The sequence below is a fragment of the Leuresthes tenuis genome, unplaced genomic scaffold (assembly GCF_036924035.1).
Source record: "Leuresthes tenuis unplaced genomic scaffold, fLeuTen1.0.hap1 SCAF_23, whole genome shotgun sequence".
Taxonomy (NCBI): Eukaryota; Metazoa; Chordata; class Actinopteri; order Atheriniformes; family Atherinopsidae; genus Leuresthes; species Leuresthes tenuis.
The window spans coordinates 23,574,236-23,590,459 of NW_027325377.1; the positions used below are offsets into that span (position 1 = coordinate 23,574,236).

The 16,224-nt window shown below is 46.7% G+C and overlaps 3 protein-coding genes across 6 annotated transcripts in view; 1 reads left to right on the top strand and 2 right to left on the bottom strand.

Annotated features, from left to right (window-relative positions):
- dhx57 (DEAH (Asp-Glu-Ala-Asp/His) box polypeptide 57) lies at positions 1–14,552 on the bottom strand. Of its 2 annotated transcripts, XM_072377557.1 has the most exons (26): positions 14,467–14,552; positions 12,093–12,346; positions 9,489–9,522; positions 9,182–9,373; positions 8,795–9,094; positions 8,508–8,708; positions 7,476–8,374; positions 7,210–7,394; positions 6,987–7,108; positions 6,284–6,479; positions 5,169–5,293; positions 4,950–5,083; positions 4,824–4,878; positions 4,535–4,749; positions 4,321–4,437; positions 3,049–3,145; positions 2,788–2,961; positions 2,469–2,669; positions 2,069–2,345; positions 1,888–1,983; positions 1,732–1,815; positions 1,516–1,653; positions 1,361–1,435; positions 1,139–1,273; positions 785–985; positions 1–692 (listed from the first exon to the last, which is right to left on the bottom strand). In XM_072377557.1, exons 4-26 carry the CDS (start codon positions 9,367–9,369, stop codon positions 549–551), a joined length of 4,359 nt encoding a protein of 1,452 aa, XP_072233658.1. In that variant the 5' UTR covers positions 9,370–9,373; positions 9,489–9,522; positions 12,093–12,346; positions 14,467–14,552; the 3' UTR covers positions 1–548. The 2 variants fall into 2 exon arrangements, with proteins under 2 accessions (XP_072233658.1, XP_072233657.1); XM_072377556.1 differs by lacking the exons at positions 12,093–12,346; positions 14,467–14,552 and adding an exon at positions 10,094–10,484.
- morn2 (MORN repeat containing 2) lies at positions 10,274–11,936 on the top strand. Its single transcript, XM_072377563.1, has 6 exons — positions 10,274–10,574; positions 10,687–10,719; positions 10,803–10,853; positions 11,190–11,296; positions 11,375–11,511; positions 11,647–11,936. Exons 1-6 carry the CDS (start codon positions 10,568–10,570, stop codon positions 11,747–11,749), a joined length of 438 nt encoding a protein of 145 aa, XP_072233664.1. The 5' UTR covers positions 10,274–10,567; the 3' UTR covers positions 11,750–11,936.
- Positions 12,379–16,224, bottom strand: part of strip2 (striatin interacting protein 2) — a 22,307-nt gene continuing 18,461 nt past the window's right edge. For all 3 annotated transcript variants that reach the window (XM_072377558.1, XM_072377559.1, XM_072377560.1), the window contains 3 exons: positions 16,071–16,175; positions 15,736–15,940; positions 12,379–14,799 (listed from right to left, as the gene is read on the bottom strand). In XM_072377558.1, the coding sequence (XP_072233659.1) occupies positions 14,549–14,799; positions 15,736–15,940; positions 16,071–16,175 (561 nt within the window). In that variant the 3' untranslated portion in view covers positions 12,379–14,548. The remainder of the gene's footprint in view (positions 14,800–15,735; positions 15,941–16,070; positions 16,176–16,224) is intronic.

Consider the following 16,224-nt stretch of genomic DNA (forward strand, 5'->3'; position numbering starts at 1 on the left):
TTGAGATAACAGCTTTCAAGTTCTTTGGCAACTTCCACCAAAATCCTCCTGATTCCAGAAGCCCTTTGAGTCACACCATGAAAGTGTAGTTTTGACATCACGTTTAAATACATTCAGCAAATGTAACACAACTGAACATCATGCAGAAGCTCTTGGATCTCTCAGTCATGCATTACACATAAATACCCACCGACACTTCAGTTTAAGAAATCCAATATGGACCCAAGAAACCTCTCAGTTGTGAGCGAGACACACAACCAAAATAAATTCTGTCCGACCTCAGCAGCACGCCACTTTACTGCACATCCAGTAATATCGTGGCATTAGAACCTTTTTGTATTGCTGCATATTGAAAATATAAAGACTTGATCGCCTGCATAGAGCCATGTTTCCTACAGTCAAAGCAAGATTTCATCTGATTTCACACTTCCTTCAGAAATCCACCCAAAGTTCACGTCAACTCGGCTAATTCGAATGATTTTGTGGCAGTGACGCAGGAGCACGAATAATGTTGGCACGACGGCGCTCCGAGGGGGCAGGGAGGGGCGTTACTGGGTGCTTATGAGGTGCACGATCATGTGGATGATGCGAGAGCCGCGTGGGCAGCTGCACAGGTCCATGCTCGGGCTCCTGATTTTGTCCTCCAGGAGCTGGTCCAGCTCCCAGCGCAGCTCCTTCACCAGCTCAGCCACCTTAGAAACACACGTTCACAAAGCCACGTTAACCTGCGCACTATTTTTTATATTCATGGGTTTTTTACAACTAAAGACACCTATTTGGACACCTGATGCGAAGCGGCGGCAAATCGGATCCATCCGTCGTCCAGGGAGATGACGAACTCGCCTTTGTGCAGTTCCACGTTGACCTGACCGCCCCCGAACAGCACCAGCGGGTAGACGGACACCATGCTGCAGTCTCTGATGAAAACGCGGCTGGTTTTCACCTTCTCGTGGTAAACCAGGTAGGGGCTGTCGTAGTGGCGCACCTGAGGCACAAAGACACCGCGGCGCTTGTTTTCTTCCCTCATCATTTGCATTAAAGCTACAGATAAAGCTCTGAAAGACGATTGATTTTCAAAGATCTGAACCCAAAACAGAGGCAGCAACACTGCTGCAGAACTCCCTTCGGTCTCTCTCACCGTGTAGTTGACGGATGACGGGTGCACGTGCACGCAGCCGTCGTTCTTGGTCATGAAGCGGAGCTCGTTGGCTTTGGGTTGCATCTTCATCGCTCCTTTGCTGGTCAACTTGTAGTTGCCCTGAGGAGCGCGAACCTGGAGCAGATATCAATGATGAGGTGTTTTTTTTTTTTATTTATTTAGATTTTTTCCAAACTCAAATGACAGATGGCGATCTTGCACCTGGACCACGTTGGGATACAGAGCAGCACACAGCATGGCGGACATCAGCCGGATGTTTCCTGAGTTGAGGTTTGCCTGGGAAGCAGAACATCATCAGTTACGTTTCACACGATTTTCTTCCAGATGAACGTGAGAAACTGGTTCCGGTGTTGTACCTCAGGACCAGTAGCTTCCAAAACGCCATCTGTGCCCTTTGAGGACATGCGCTCAATGATCCTGGCCCTCAGCCCCTCCTTGATGAAGCCGATGTCAGAGAGCAGCTCAGCGAACTGCCTCTTCAGGCTGGCGATCTCCTGCACAGGAAATTCACGACTTAAATCAGCTTCTTCTATTTATTCATGACAAACAGTTCAATCTGAGAGCTGCCGGACCTGCAAACCGCGCCACGACAGGAAGTTCTCCCTGCAGTAGAAGAAGCTGGCCTGATTACCATTCTTTGCGGCGTTGCACCATCCCTGCAAAACAGAAATAATCCATTATATAAGACCAGTGTTGCTCGCTGATAACCAAAGACGAGCAGTCTGCACCTTATACGCCTGAAACAGAGCCAGGTGGTCACTATTGGCAACTGCGAAGGCAAGTTTCTTCTCATTGGCTTCCTCTCGCTTATCCCACGGAGACACCTGGAGACAGACCAAAGGCGGCGTTACTTCTGTAGAATAAGTCACTTTGGTTGAATTGGACACAGGAACATAAACATAAACTTACAAATGGGGATTTGAAGGCCAGGCTGGCAGCAATGGTGAGTGCTGGGTCGAGGCAGCGGAAGATGGCGCCGAACAGCATGAGCTTTCCGATGCGCACGTCGACGGGCAGGCAGGCCAGGTGGTAGCCCAGCGGGGTCAGCTTCTCATCTGCAGTCAGGGCTCCCAGGTCCTGAAGGCGCTGCTTGGCGGCGTCCAAGCTCCCCACGGCCGGGGGCTCAATGAGCCGAGAGAAGACGCGCTCCAGCGGCTGCTCGGCGAACACATCCAGAATCTTGATTCTGTCAGAGAAAGGGCAGATGTAAGCCACTGTTTTCTAGCATTAATCCATCGGAAGTCTATTTGTATTAGCAGAGGCAGCAAAGCTTCTTGGCGTGGTGCACGCAGCGAACAGATGGATCTACCGGAGGCAGAGCTGCTCCAGAGGAACTCTCTGGATCTCAGGCAGCTGTTGCTCGGCCAGCTGGTGTTGGAAGCAGTGGCTGGTGAAGAGGTGGAAGCAGACGCCCGAGGCCACGCGACCTGCTCGACCTTTCCTCTGCACAGCGTTGGCTCGAGAAACCCACGAGTCCTCCAGGCTCTCCATGCTTTTAGTCGCATCATACCTGAAAATACACGACCCGGAGAGAGGCTTAGAAGCGTGAATTCAGTCCATCTGAAGAGGACTGAGTGACAGAAATCTACTGTCACAATGAATCCAAGGCTGGAACAACATGCGGTTACCTCTTCTCCTTCATCTTGCCGGAGTCGATGACATACACCACGTCGTCAATGGTAACCGAGGTCTCAGCGATGTTGGTGGAGATGATGATCTTTGTGACTCCCTGTGGAGGCCGGCTGAAAACGGCCTGCTGCTCCTCGTTGGACAGGGTGGAGTGAAGCGGGTACACCGTGCACCTGATGAGCGGGAGACAAACTCAGAAAATCACCGACGTTCTTCTGTGGACCGAAGGACTTCACAGCAACGTGAAAACACACACACACCTGGACGCGCCTCTGTTGTTGAACATTCGGTTGGACTGCAGCTGTTCGTAGAGCATCTTAATCTCAGCGAGGCCCGGCATGAACACCAGCACCGCACCTGCAGGCCAACACCAAAATATTTAAAGAACAGCTCCCAGAACTTAAACAGCCTGTGGATTTCTCCCGTTTCTTCCAGGAGCTCCTGGGTCTGTGGCACTTCCACTGAGGTCTCGGCTCCGAGCCTTCGGTAAAACCAGGAAGTTCACGTTTTATTTCTGTGGGGTTTTGCATTTGGTCTGCTGTGAAAACATCAGATACCAACACTTTATTGCTCTGACTTCACGGTTTTCTTGTCACAATCTGAGCAAACTCTCCCTCTGCATCTTCATTACGGCTCGAGCTGCTCCGTGTGTCATCTCAGCTGCAGAAATACTACGATAAGCAGGTTGTGCGCTCTCATCAGAGTCTGAGCTCAAACAGCCAGAAGAAGGACAGCGGAGCAGCTAAAAGGCAGCAGATCGTACGAGCTGAGATGGATATTAAACCTGAGATGTGTTCAGCGCTCAAAGCTCCACCACAAAGGTTCAGGATAATCCCAGAAGCACCACGTCCCAACCGGTGAACTCTCGCCATCCCATGCTTCCTGGGCCCTCTTGTTTCCACGCACCATTTGGTTTGCATGTAAAAATGAACATATCGAGAGAATATGCAGGAGAATGTGCAGACAGTCCCACAAACTTTAGTTTCCAATCAGCTGCTGGGGGCAAATTAAAAAGTTAAAAGTCATGAACATAATGTTTACACTCCAGTTACTGTTTCAGGTCTATGAAACGGCACAATTATGGAAGCAGATAGAAATGAGTCCCATCATCAGGAAGCCAAACTAACTACCTTTTACTCCAATGAACACCTCAGGTTTCCAGGTCCATCAGTCCTCTGTCACTTGTTTTCCAGGAAAGATTAATTGAGCCCAAATCTTTTCTAAACATGCATTTAATCTTGGCCACGGTGCATCGCTCTGACCCGACTGCATTAGCTCAAGTGTGACGATGCTCTGCCTCGGAGGCTATTTCCCAACCAAACAACAACTTCTCCGGCCCCTGCCTCCACGATCAGCTCCTCAGTCTCACTCTGAGGTTCTTCTTTGTTATTGGAGGGATTTGATATCATACTTTTTTTGGGTTGTGCCCCCTTTGGCCCCACATGAGGGTGCAGGCTCCTGGAAGAGGTTCCTGTGGTGGAAAGTGTCTGGTTTTAATTGAACTGGTATGAGTACTAATGAGTGATCCTCACCTGGTGGGTAGTTGTGTTTTCCATCTACTATCCACTCCAGCAGGCTCTCAACCAGGTCCATGTTGATTTTGTCCAGATCCATCACAGCAATGGTCTTAAGCACAGACTTCTTAGTATCTGCATGACCAAAGCAGAAAGTTATAATTAATTAATGACAGTTTACTTGGTTTAGACCCTGGAGATAAAGTCTTGCTCCACCTGGTTTCCAACACACCTTTGTATCGAACTGTGAGCTCCTGCAGGTTCAGCTGCTGGTCTGGGATCGAGTCTTTCACAAAGTCCTTCTTAGAGAAAGACATGAAGTTCCAGACGTCGTCGCCCAGGTCATCCACCGCATCCCTCTGCCCCCCTTTGCTTCCCCTCCCACTCGTGAAAGACGCCGTTTGTTTCCCAGAGCGGGCGTAAGGGCTGCCGTCCTCAAGGACGAAGCTGAACACAGACGGTCACATTATTACAGTTCAGCATCGTTCAACCTTTAAACAAACTTATCTGGATATTCTTACTTGGTTTTAGCGATTGCATCCTCAAGAAAAAACTGGTCAACAGGGAAGGTGCGTCCTGTGAAAAGGCGTTGGTTAGGACGGAGGGAGAGGAAAACACGCATCAGCAGAACGCAGCCTGCAGCTTACCTGGTATGTGCACAGTGGGACAGTTGCAGAAATACTCAGAGAAGAGGTTGGCATTAAGAGTGGCACTCATTAGGATGATCTTCAGATCTGGCCTTTGAACAGTTAGGTCCTTAAGCACCAACAGCAGGAAGTCACTGAAAATGAAAATTCAAAGATTGAGATGAAAGCACAACGCTCAAAGCCTGAGGATGAGTTTGAAAAACTTGTGTGTAATCTCACCTCTCCTCTGTTCGCTCGTGCACTTCGTCCACGATGACATGTGTGACACCTTTGAGGTCGGCTTCGCCCTCCAGTCTCCTGAGCAGAACGCCTGTGGTGCAGTACAGCAGTCTGGTGGCTGATGTCTGACAGAGACAGGAAGTGAGGTTATTAAGCATCTTACAAATCATCCAACTTTCTGCCAAGTGAGCTCGTACATCTGAAAAACTTTGCCTTTTATATCGGTAACTGCAAGAGGGCCATCTCATTAAAAGTAGGCATTCTGGGGTGCCTCAAGGATCTATTTTAGGCTCTCTACTATTCCCACTGTACATGTTGCTCTTTGGATCCAGTCTCCCCAAACATAATGTGTCTTTTCATTGTTACGCTGATTACAAATTAACTGTAAAAACTCTACTTGCCTCTACTTAACCCCCTGGGTTAAGAAACTGCTCTGTCATGATGAGCCTTGGTGTCTAAATTTGACAGGCAAATTGGCTCTGTAGCCAAAAGTGCCTTTTTCCAGCAGCGACTTCTGGCCAGGATAAAACCTTACCTCTCTCCTCGTGACCTGGTGATTCATGCCTTTATTTTTTAGAGATTCTTGCCACTCGTTGTACGTGGGTTTAGACCAGCGCTCTCTGCAACGCCTACAGCTTGTGCAAAATGCTGCTGCTCGGCTTTTCAAAGGTACAAAGAAACGGGAACAGATCACCCCGGTTCTGGCCTCTCTGCACTGGCTTCCTGTCCGGTTCAGAATTGATTTTAAGATCCTGATGTTGAACGGTTTGGCCCCCCGAGTGTTAGCTGAACTCGTACATGTTCACAGACCAGTCAGAGCTCTGAGGTCTGCTAATACCTGGATGTGCCTAAATGCAGGCTAAAAACTAAAGGCGATCGAGCTTTTGCTGTGGAATCTTAAAACCCACCTTTTGGGACCTGGATGAGAAGAAAATTTGTCTTTGTGTGTTGATTGTATAAATCTTGTGAAAATGTATCTTTGGATTTTATTGTTATTCATTTATGTAAAGCACTTTGGTTGTTATAAGGCGCTCCATAAATAAACGTGACCTTGATTAAAGAAGAAAAATAGTCTCAGAATAAAATCTGACAGCTTGTGAGGAACGTATCCCTACCCTGACGCTCTCCAGGCGGATCTGGTAGCCCACGGAGTTGCCCAGACTCTCGGCACGCTCCTGCGCCACTCTCTGACTCACGGAGATGGCAGAGATACGACGAGGCTGGGTACAGATGATGTTGGCCACCTGCTCCGCCGGCCCACTTAGAGAGTCATCCAGAATGAACTGAGGAATCTGAGTGGTCTTACCACACCTGCAAAAAGTTGAAATAAAGCCTAACTTTTCTAAATCAATGCATGTTTTCAGTATGCTACAAAAGTCTTGAGACATCCCTCATTCCTTTACTGGTTCAAAGCAGATGTTCTTGTAATCCCTGAAAGTGGTCTTGACCAATAGTTCTGACTTTCTGAAGGTTTTATTTGTGCAATGACTGCTTTTTCATGCATTTTTACTCCAGTAGCTGACTGCCTTCAGTGGAACTCGCTTGTTAAGCCATTTAACTCTTCCAAGCATTCAATTTGCACCCAACTCAAGTTATGAAGAACCAGTGTTGTCTCAACACACGACACAGCACTTTTTTAACCTAGCAGCCTGTAGAAAAGACACATCATTTGCTCCATTTTCTTTAGTTGCATCGAATAAAAAGCATAAAATAGTATTATTGCACCATAAAGTGATTCCTAAAGATCTACTTGTCAGAACGTCTCAGGATGGTGTGCATGTGTCCTTAGGATAAAAGAGGTGGCCGGTCCAAACCTACCCAGTCATCCCACTGATTACCAGCACCTGAGAGTGGTCCAACACATCCAAGATGTTCTCTTTTTCTTGCCACGCGGGCAGGTTCCTCCTCTGCTCCAGCATGGATCTGAAGCGTCTGGATGACTGCATCAACAGAAGAGTGGAAGAATGACGAGTCACCAACACACGTGCGCTGTGCTGAGGAGCACATGTACTCCCTACATATTGGTCTTTGTCAGTTCTACCTGTTTTCTCTGGAACTCTCGGCACAGCTTGCCGTTTTCTTGCAGAAGATTGTCTATCTTCTGATTGTGCTTATTCACCATCTTCTTCCTCAGGTTGACGTAGCTCTCGGTCTCTACTGGAACAGCCTCGACCTCCGGGTCGTCTTCTCTCTCATCCAGCTCCTCTGCCTCTAATGTCTCTTTCACTTAAAAGACAGGAGCGACAGTTCTGAGTTCTATACAGTGAAGAACACTTAATAAATGGCATAAATATGCAGATGACTTACGATCTATAGTTTTCTGGCTGTTCGCAGCCTTTCTGCTGTTTGAGTAATTACTGCTGCTGGTGCTGTTACTCCGGCTTTCCTCAGAGCCGCTGCTCCTCACGCTCTTACTCTTTGCTACAGCCAGAGAGGGTGGAGGAGCTACCACTACAGGTGGTGGTGTGCTGTATTTATGATGACTGACAGCCAACAGCTCTTTCATGCAGACTTCATCCTCACACAGGGTTATCAGAGTGTAAACAACAGGTTCGTTGGACTTAGCTGCAGCCAACGCCTCTCCAAATAACCTCTCTGTGACGCTGAGCCTCCCGGCGGTCCCGACAGACTCATCATTAGTGCTGAAGGCCACAATCGGTGCCTGATGAGGGTAACGGTTTCCTTTGGGGAAGCGAACCTCCAGTTCATACTCAGGAGGAGAATAGCTGGTGAAGCCAGGCTGGCTTGGGCCCTGCAGGTTTGAGGAACCAGCCTCAGACCTCTCTTTGCTTGGGAGTTCATGCCTGAACCGGCATCTGTCTCCAAACCGGCAGCCTTGATCTCTCAGGTAGAATCTGCAGATATCCCGACGGTTCGCAGCTCCTCCCACGTTTCGACCTCCAGTCTGTCCTCCATTCTTGGCAGCATTGTGTGAGAGGAATGAAAGATCCAGGGTTATTGTCCAGACTGCATTGGCGATGCGCTCATTGAAGCGCTCACCATAAATAGCGGTTAGGGCCAAAGCTTCCTCCTGCCTCTGACTCAGGCACTCATCCATTGGCACCCCCTGGACGCCGTCAGAGGAAACCGCTTTCTGTCCGTAGCGCTCACTGAAAACCTCGAGGAGGAGCTGCTCCAAGGTTGCCCCGAATTCTCCCCCACCAGACTCCAGCGCCCGTTTACTGCGCTCCCGATCAAATCCATACCTACACAGCAGCAATATGAGAAAACAGAGAGGTTATACGACATATGAGATACACGCCAAACATTCCATCAATACGTAGAACATCCAAAATCTGAAATAAAATACTGAATGACATAAAAAATTAATACAATCACCTGCAGAGTTTTCCAACGGCGAATAAGGAGATAACAGGTTCAGGAGTGGGACGCTCATCAACCTCCGGGTCATATTCAGGGCTTTCTGCTTTCTCCAGAGGCTCGTCGTTAGTGACCCAAAATTGGCCATCTTCGCGGTGATCCAGTTCATCAAATTCCTCGTCCTCTTCTTCCAGACCCGAGTAATCGGAGTCTGATTCACTGAGGCATACAGGGTGGTAAGAATTCATTTGATGGGACCCTTTTCCAGCAAATGAAAGAACGCAGATTTAGAAACATGTACTTACTCGTCGGGCTCATCAAATTCCTGCGCTTGCAGTTCCCGCAGTAACTCCTTGAGTTGCTCTTGGTTCTCATTGGTCATGAAGATCCTCTGTAAGGGCATGCTGCTCGCCTCTGCTTTGATGCCGTCACTTAACCAGGGAACCCTGGTACTTGCCAGGGACCTCGGGAGAGCCTTTCCACTGATTTTTGCATCCTTTCTGCTGCCCCTGTCTCGGTCGCTACCTCCCCTTCCTCGCACCCCGTCTCTGCCACCGGGACGGCTGCCACCGGCACGGCTGCCGCTGCCTCGTCCTTTACCAGATCTGCAAACAAAGGACAACGGTCACAAAAGGTGCACTCGGTCACAACTTTCTTATCTAACGATTAATTCCTTAATCTTGCTTTTATACCTGCTGGAACGGGGGCCAAAATCAAGGCTGAAATCACCATCTTCATCCCAGCCACCAGCTCCTCCTTTCCGACCTCCTCCACCACCACCACCTCCACCTCCACCTCCTCCTCTTCCTCCTCCTCCTCTTGGTTTGTTAAATCTCCCCCCACCTCTGTTTGGCTTCCCACCTCTCTTCCTTGCACTCATCTTTCTGCCAAAACATACATAAGCAGTGTTGTCACATGCCATTTTTTACAAAGTATCACTACCAACACAAAAGATGGATTTCCTGAAGAAATACTCCTCCCCCACTGAAATAGACATACCTTCAATCAGTGTCCCCTCATGGCAGAAAACAATCTGTGAAAAAGAGACAAAAACAGCATGAATGGAGTTGATCTTCTTAGCCTTTGCAGTATGATAGAATCCGGGAAACAGCAGCGAGAGCTGCTGGTTGCGGACCCAGGCAGAGCAGGCAGCTACTGTGCATCCACAGCAGAGCACAGAGTCGCACATAGCTGGGGGGCGACCTCGGTTCAAGTGCGGGCAGTGACATGGTGGCTGGCACGCAACGCTGGTGGCTACAATTACGCAATCAAACTCCAGGCTAACAACACACCAGGGCAACTGTCATTCATTTCAGAGGCTCCTCTGCTGCTCACGCTTATTATTAGCAAAGCACAAAAGGGGCACGTGATAAACCATATTAGAAATAACGTAGTGTTGCATTCAAGGCTTCTGCTAGCTAATAAGCTAACAGCTAGCAGGCTAAATCCATACTTCTACTGTAGCAAGCTAACTATGAACAGCTCCCCCGACGGTGAAGTCAACATGTGTGGCTGCTTAAAACTGCCTTAAAACACGGAGGAATGCGACAAGTGATAAAATAAGATAAGGCGTACAAAATGTAACTTTAATAACATGAACAGACCTGAACCAACTTCTCAACACACCGGCTGCCTGCATCTCTTCCATTGGCCGAAGCTCAGAGTTCAAAGTTTCTTTTCCGGTTACTGTGTTTTGCATAAATATAGTTTGAAAGTTAACAGCTGGTGGTTATTCGACTTAATTAAAGCCCACGGGTGTCGAAGTGAAACACATACCTGTGAGATAATCTAAATATAAAAGCTTTCAAAGCTGGGTTTGTAGAAAATTGGTAACCATGGCAACAAGGTTTGAGTTGGACTGCCAAAACGGATCAGAAGTCGCTGCCTGTAGTCAGAACCGCTCACTTTTAGGGTTTTATGTCGGCGAATGTTCCGCCCACTTCGTTTGTGACATTTTCCACAAGTTTGTGTTCAGTTGTTTGACTTGTCACATCTTTTCACATCCCAGGAGTCGTCCGGTAAACAGCGTCTGCTGTCGGTTGTGACGACCATCTGCCAGCCGGGGGAAGCTGTCACGGATGTCTGGTGGGGTGTGATTGTGAAGATCTCATTATCGACACCCAGCACACACACACAAGTCGGTCTGTCTCTGCTATTCAACAATCTAATTTTTGTTTGACTTTGGTTTCACTTTCAGACAAGAAAGAGGAAGATTCTTTGAGAAGTGATGGTAAATATGCACGATCCCATTGTGGCTATTGCGTACATTTATGGGTCAGCAGAGGCTTTTGATGCACTCTTATGTGTTTGCAGGAGATGGATCCATAAGGGTTTCCTACATCTTCCCAAATGGAGACAGATATGGTGAGTGAGAACATGGAAGGATCACTAAATTGAGACAGAATCAGGGGGTCCCTCAGCTTCAAATGTAAGTTTTGATGTAAACAGATACATAAAAAACCCAACTGCCCCCGAGCACAAAGACACACAGTGACTTAAAACGGGAAAATTAATACAAAACAAGAAAGAGAAACACAATTACCGACTGTTGAGTGAATAAAAACAGTTCCAGAAAGATTAAATATGACAAAGAGGTGAAAGAGACTATTACAGAGGGATGAAAAGTGAATAAAATGGGTGAAGAATGGCAGCAGAAAGCATTTTTTTTGTGCTAACAACATGTGGATTTGTTCCCAACAGAGGGGGAATGCACCACATCTGCATCTGGAGTGCTGGTGAGGAGCGGCAGAGGAAAACACACCTCGGCTGATGGTGTCATATACATCGGAGAGTGGTGTGAGGACAAAGTACGACTTCTCTTTTAAGATCTCCGAGTAAAGACTGAATGACTTTGTAGTGTGATGACGCATGCTTTCCTCCTCCAGATGCAGGGCAGAGGAGTGCTGCAGCATCCCTCGGGAGCGCTTTATGAAGGAGAATTCAAGGACAACATGTACCACGGCGTGGGAACGTACACTTTCACAGACGGCTCTGTGTATGACGGTCCCTTTCACGAAAACAGGTGCGGCTTACTTATCATTTTTCTCTGGTTTCAGTTGTCCACTATCTGGCCCTGCAGTTACTTTAACACCTGAGTGTATTTTGACTCTTTTATTCCTACATTAAGAATGAAAGATTTTGAATTTGTGCGTTCCAGGTTGCAGGGAGAGGGGACTTTAACCGACAAACAGGGAATAGTTTGGACCGGAGAGTTCCACGGCAAAGCAGCGCTCGGCCTCAAGATGCAACACACCATTTAAGCAAAGCAGGATGTATAATTGTAAAGCACTCTTTAACGGGGATGGAAAAACACTTTACACTTTATAAACAGCATTTAAATTCCACCAGATAAGCCTGTGCTTCTCCCTACAGCTAAATGTCACATCCATTTGCAGGCTCTCCGCGTTTCAGCGGGTGAATGTCTGTGAAATCAGCGAGTCGTGTTTGATGCTCTCAGCTGCGTCCCCTGCTTTACTGGTTGCTTCAGTGTTGCAAGTGTCTGTTTGTGTTGGCTTCATTTAACACATGCAATATCACCCTGGGATTCCTTTTCTTGCCCCGAGGCGCTCTGCTTTTATTTACAGCAGCTGTGAGAGGACTTACTTGTCTTAGTCCAGGAATACTGGTGGAGAGCGTGCTGCATTTATTTCAATATATATCTCTCATTACTCCCCAGGCTGCTGTGTCTCGACTCGGTAAGGGTGAAGAACGAGCGTGGGGTAGTTTTACATCATCCAGTTAGTCGCGGAGGGCCATATCTCAGTCCAAAACAGCGGGAGTGAAACTGTTCGAGCAACTGTCTCCGGTGAGATGTGAGTGGGTGGGTGGGTGGTCAGTTTGCCCTTCAGTGTGTTTCCCTGCAAGTGGAAAAACCGTTCACAAACAAATCAAGTGTTCAACACTGTTTAATAAGCAACTCTGATACTGTAATTTGTCACTCTGACGTATAATGCCTCTATGGATCTGTAATTGCACATACCCCTGAACAAATTCAGTACTGAGTATTTACTGTATCCAGACTACACAGACATGGAAGAGTGCGTAACAAAAAGACACACACACACATATATATAAATATATATGTGTGTGTGTGTGTATATACTGTAGTAACATCCATAGAATGCTCAACACCTGGTAAAATATGGTACCAGTTACAACAAAAACAGCGATTTTCATTGATTGTATCATTTTCAGATAGAAAATAAAATGCCCGCGTTGCAAACCTTCAATTATGGCGAAAAAAAACAATAAAAAAAACAAGAATTGGCACTCAAATTTGGCACAAGATACAAAAGAAAAAAAAGAAGATCTAATTTTCTGTTTAGTCACAATGTAAAGCTTCTGCAGTGAATGTTTAGTGCTGCAGGTGTTGGCTTTGTTTTAGAATACGACATAAATGTGTTCATCTCTGCAGGTAGTGAGCTGGCAAGGAAGCTTTGAAAAGTCTTGAAATATATTATCTCCATAAACCTGAGAATCTATAAAGTACACTATTTTTAAAGATATCACCTTCCTGGAGAGGAAAAAGAATCAAATAAAATCCCTCGTGATATACAACACCGTGACTCGAGGAGCAAAAAGTACAACTCTTAACAGTTTCTGGAAACATCGAGACAAAACTTTAGTCATTAAAAATACAATATTAAAGTGTGAACACGGTAAAGAACAGAGCGGTGGTCATGCACGTTTCTACAAAGAAGACTGGAGCGACAGGACTTTGACACCTGACGGCTCCACAGATGAACGGAACCAGGCAAGAATTACACCGAAGAGGGAGACAATCATGCGTTTTGCCGCCTGTGCTTGTTTCTGTGCTTAGGTCGGGAGCTCTGGACTCCAGCGCCCCGTTAGGTAGTTGCAGGTTAAGGAAGAAAAATAGAGAGGAAGAGAACCGAGAGGAACAGCACCATTTCCGTGACGACTGCGTCCGCCTTCAGTGTGCTCAGTGATTAATGTGTCGGGGGGGCGGTGTCAGCGGCTTAACGACGTGGGGAGTCACAGTTACAGAATTCCTGATACTCCGATCATTCAAACCTCTGGTGGCTCCACAGAAAAGAGCAGCGAGGTGACGGGTCCTGATTTCAGGTTGTTTAACAGATGTTTGTTCTTTCTAAAAGGATCCATGACATGAACTGGTTCTGCTTTTCTGTGGAACCAAACAGAGCCGCATTGCAGCGAAGTTTCAGACATTAATTCCTGTTTTTTTTTCTTCTAAATTTCCCATTAAAAAAGCCAATGGAAACCCGGCTATTGATCACAAGTTTGACTTCAAAGATATTTAGTATAGCAGGAATTCTGTAAAAGGTCAGTTTTCTGCTTTTAAAAGAAAACACACAGGAAGTCTCACTGTTTCACCCTCCAGATCCTTTTCCCAAGCTCCCTATTTTTACATTTTCTGCTCTCTTTCGTGAGCTTCCACCAACAAACCCATTGACTTACAGCTGGTATATTTCTGTTTGTTCACGAGAGCAAATAGCTCCCGCGTCTACATTTGTACTATCATGACCCTGTAATGTGTTTAGTCTCTTTTCTAGAAAATGCATACTCGTTTCTTTAAAAAAAAGAAAAACAATCGGACAATCTACAACCCCAATACCTACATCAGAATTTTGTAAATAAAAATTAGAAATATTTTAAATGTAAATCTTTAAAAAATCATTTCTCATAGAATGTCTAGCACACACACTGTTACAAACCAATAGGAAAACCTCACCAAGGAATCAGAAAAGCACCGACATATTAAAGAAGGGGGCTTCTTCGTGTGTGGGGGGGCAGTATAACAGTGTCCTGCTACAGCAATACCAGATGTTTCTAATGAACTGCTACTTAGGTGTGTTCACAGTAGTCATAGGCACATGTTAGCATAAAAAGTGTGTGAGGCATCAAAGCTAAGCTAGCTTCCCTTTATTGCTCCCTTTGCTGCACAGCCTTAGAGGGGACCCTCAATATAACCTCAATTTATGCAGAAAGTACACACCCTCAAACCTCTCCAGCAGGTTCCAACGGGACCTCTCCACTGCCACATCCCTCGCCCCCTCCTACCCTCTTCCTCCTGTGCGTTACGGATTCTGCAGCAGCCCCTCCCACTGGATGGGCTGCGAGAACACCTCTCTCTCCAGCCACATCTCGTAGCTGTAGTGGAAGTCCTCTGGGAGATCCACTCGCTGGCCCAGGACGCTCTGCAGGCAGTTGTCCACCGGCGCGAACTCTCCATTTTTGTTCTTGTCGTAGCGGCGGCTGTTGAACTTCTCGATGCTCTCTCGCAGGGCGCACTCTTCCGCCTGGAAGTCCCAGGGCCGGGCGTCGATATCTAGGATGGGGAGCAGTTGAAGGACACTCTGTTCAGCTTGTGTTTGAATGTAAATGTGATCTCAGAGACGTGTGCTTTTCATCTTCATGCAATTCTCCGTCTTTATCTCCCTCTCTCTGACACTCATGGTGACAGATCACTCGCGCTCCCTTGAGGGATTGTGACCCTGAAAAGTCCCTCATCCGCGTTGCTATGGCAACACACTCCAGCCGTGGTATTGCACACGTTCATATAGAAATCACGAAACCAGACACACAAACACCCACGTGCACGTAGTCATTATTTTCATGTTTTACAGCCTTGAGTGCATTTCTTCTCTGGTCAGTTCATCAGCTCTGCGTGAGAGTGGAGGAGGGCTCCCGAGGCTGATTAGCGCCACAAAAACTTCCTCCATGAAGATCAAAAAGGCCAGTACAGCTCATTTAAACTGCCTGTACGTAAGTGCTTTTAATCAGGCTGTACTTAATAAATGAACGGTGAATTAATTAAGTAATAAAGTTAATTATGTTTGTAACTGAGTTCCATCTGTTCCAAAGGAGTTTTTTCCCATCTTATTCTTTCATTTTAACTAACTAAATGAGTGTTGCGTTAGATTCAGTGACATCAAGTGGTAAAGTTGCACCCCCCACCCCCCGCCTCACTTTCTCCTTACAAGTCCCCAGAAATGTCTTCAAAGCACAAAAGTTAGCTAGTTCACAGGTTTCCATTAATTGGTGAAGTAAACCTAAAACAAGAATCTAAAAGCTGAAAATGGGAATATCTGGAACATCATTTCAGATCTGAGATCAGTCGGGCTAATTGTTGGGTGGGTAACATCATTTGAACCTTTTCCAGGTAAGAAGAGCTGTCTTTATTCTAACTTATGCTTCTTTAAAGCTGGTAAAACCCACCTGCAGCAAGCGTATACATTTTAAAAGCTTCCATGTATCAGCTTACCGTTTCCATAGGCCCAGTCATCGTTGAGCCTGTGGCGTACTTTCTGGTAGATGGCCGACATGGTCTTCATGTTGCTCTTCCTCCACTGGCGGCCGAGGTACTTGGTCTGGATCTTCAGCAGCTTGAGAACATAGAGCTGCATCATGGCCTGCTTCACCTTCAGAGCTCGTTTCAGGATGGGGGCAGACTTGAAAACAACCAACATCTGAAAAGGGAAATATATCGCATTCTCATTTCCAAAATCATAAAAATCAGTTGAACCAAATTCTAAAAACCTCAAATTGGATTTTTGAGCAAAAGGCATTTAAAGTCGAACCATAAACAGAATTACAAACCATGGTCCTGGAGTGTTTCCACTTGGTTAGCTTGTTGAGGATTCTCAGCAGATTAATACAAGAAAACAGGTTTCTCCAGCAGAATTGGTTGCTGTCTCCTGCTTCCTGAAAGCACACAAAGGCACCAGCGGGGTCATCCAGGCTGACCTTTAAC